Source organism: Echinops telfairi, unplaced genomic scaffold, assembly GCF_000313985.2.
Source record: "Echinops telfairi isolate 266 unplaced genomic scaffold, ASM31398v2 ScPeMD7_28;HRSCAF=97, whole genome shotgun sequence".
Lineage (NCBI taxonomy): Eukaryota > Metazoa > Chordata > Mammalia > Afrosoricida > Tenrecidae > Echinops > Echinops telfairi.
Genome location: NW_022103925.1, coordinates 898,703 through 899,866, shown reverse-complemented (window position 1 = coordinate 899,866; position 1,164 = coordinate 898,703). Strand labels below are relative to the sequence as shown.

The window sequence follows — 1,164 nt, the reverse complement described above, 5'->3', positions numbered from 1 at the left end:
GCTGCTTCCTTCCTGCCTGCCTGTGGACTGAGAGGACTGGCAGCTCCACCCCCAGGCCCCGGCTCCGCCATCACACGCCACACGCCTGCCCCCATCATGAGTCTGCAGAGGCCTCCCTGCCCCAACCCCCCAGTGCCTTGGGGTCCAGAGTCCTGCTCACGCATGGGGAGCCCTCCCCTCCCCGATCTCAAACCATATCCAAGAGGCCCTGCCAGGTGGAGCTTGGGGGAGGGGTTCTGAGCCTGCCCTTGGAGCAGCGGGCAGCACAGAGGGGCCCACGCCTGGCTGCACACTTGGGGTCCTGGGCATGGCGCGGGGTGGGTGGTGCTCTGCATGGGGTGCTTTGGGGGTCGCTCTTAGGGTCCCGGACATGGTGCGGGTGGGCGGCACTCTGCATGGAGTGCTTTGGGGGTTGCTCTTGGGGTCCTGGGCATGGTGCGGGGTGGACAGTGTTCTGTTGGGTGCTCACGGCTGTCTCTGCCCTGCAGGGGGACCAGGATGACCGGTCCTACAAGCAATGCCGGACGTCCAGCCCCAGCTCCGCAGGGTCAGTCAGCCTGGGACGCTACACTCCACCCTCCCGGTCCCCACAGCACTACAGCCGCCCAGGTAAGCCCCCTCCCCTTTTCTGTCCCCCCACCAGGCTTCGGCTCCTGGGAGAGTGGGGGGTGGTAGGACTAGCGGGTGGGGGCGGGGTGGGGCGGGGCCATGGGGCAAAGCCACATTGGAGACCTAGCTGGTGTGCAGGGCGGGACATGGGGGAGGGCAGGGGGGCCAGTTCGTGCGGGCCTGAGCCAGCAGGCAATTGGGCTAGCTAGCGGGAACCCCAAGGTTGGCCCAGTGGTCACCAGGACAGTGGGCCCAGGGGAGGGCCTGGTGCCGATGCGCCTGCACCCTCATTGCCTGTCTCATCGCTCTCCCTGCTGGCACTGCTGTGTCTCGCTGCCCGAGGTTCCCCCACCCCCATCCCACAGCCCCCGCCAGCCTGGCAAAGCCTTTTTGAGGGGTCTCCACCTGCTCCGGGGTCCCACGACAGCCTCTGCAGGAACCCCTTGATGCCCAGTACAAGCTCCTGCTGTGCCTTCTGCCTGGAGCCCGCCCCCGAGGGTGCAGGGGTCTGCCCTGGACTACCTGCCACCTGTCCTCTGTCACATGCGGCCCCCC

General features: G+C 67.7%; 1 protein-coding gene across 11 annotated transcripts in view; it reads left to right on the top strand.

Moving 5' to 3' along the window:
- The window catches only part of ABLIM2 (actin binding LIM protein family member 2), a 62,360-nt gene that overhangs the window by 29,894 nt on the left and 31,302 nt on the right, over positions 1 to 1,164 (top strand). For all 11 annotated transcript variants that reach the window (XM_045289451.1, XM_045289453.1, XM_045289452.1 and 8 more), the window contains one exon: positions 489 to 609. In XM_045289451.1, the coding sequence (XP_045145386.1) occupies positions 489 to 609 (121 nt within the window). The remainder of the gene's footprint in view (positions 1 to 488; positions 610 to 1,164) is intronic.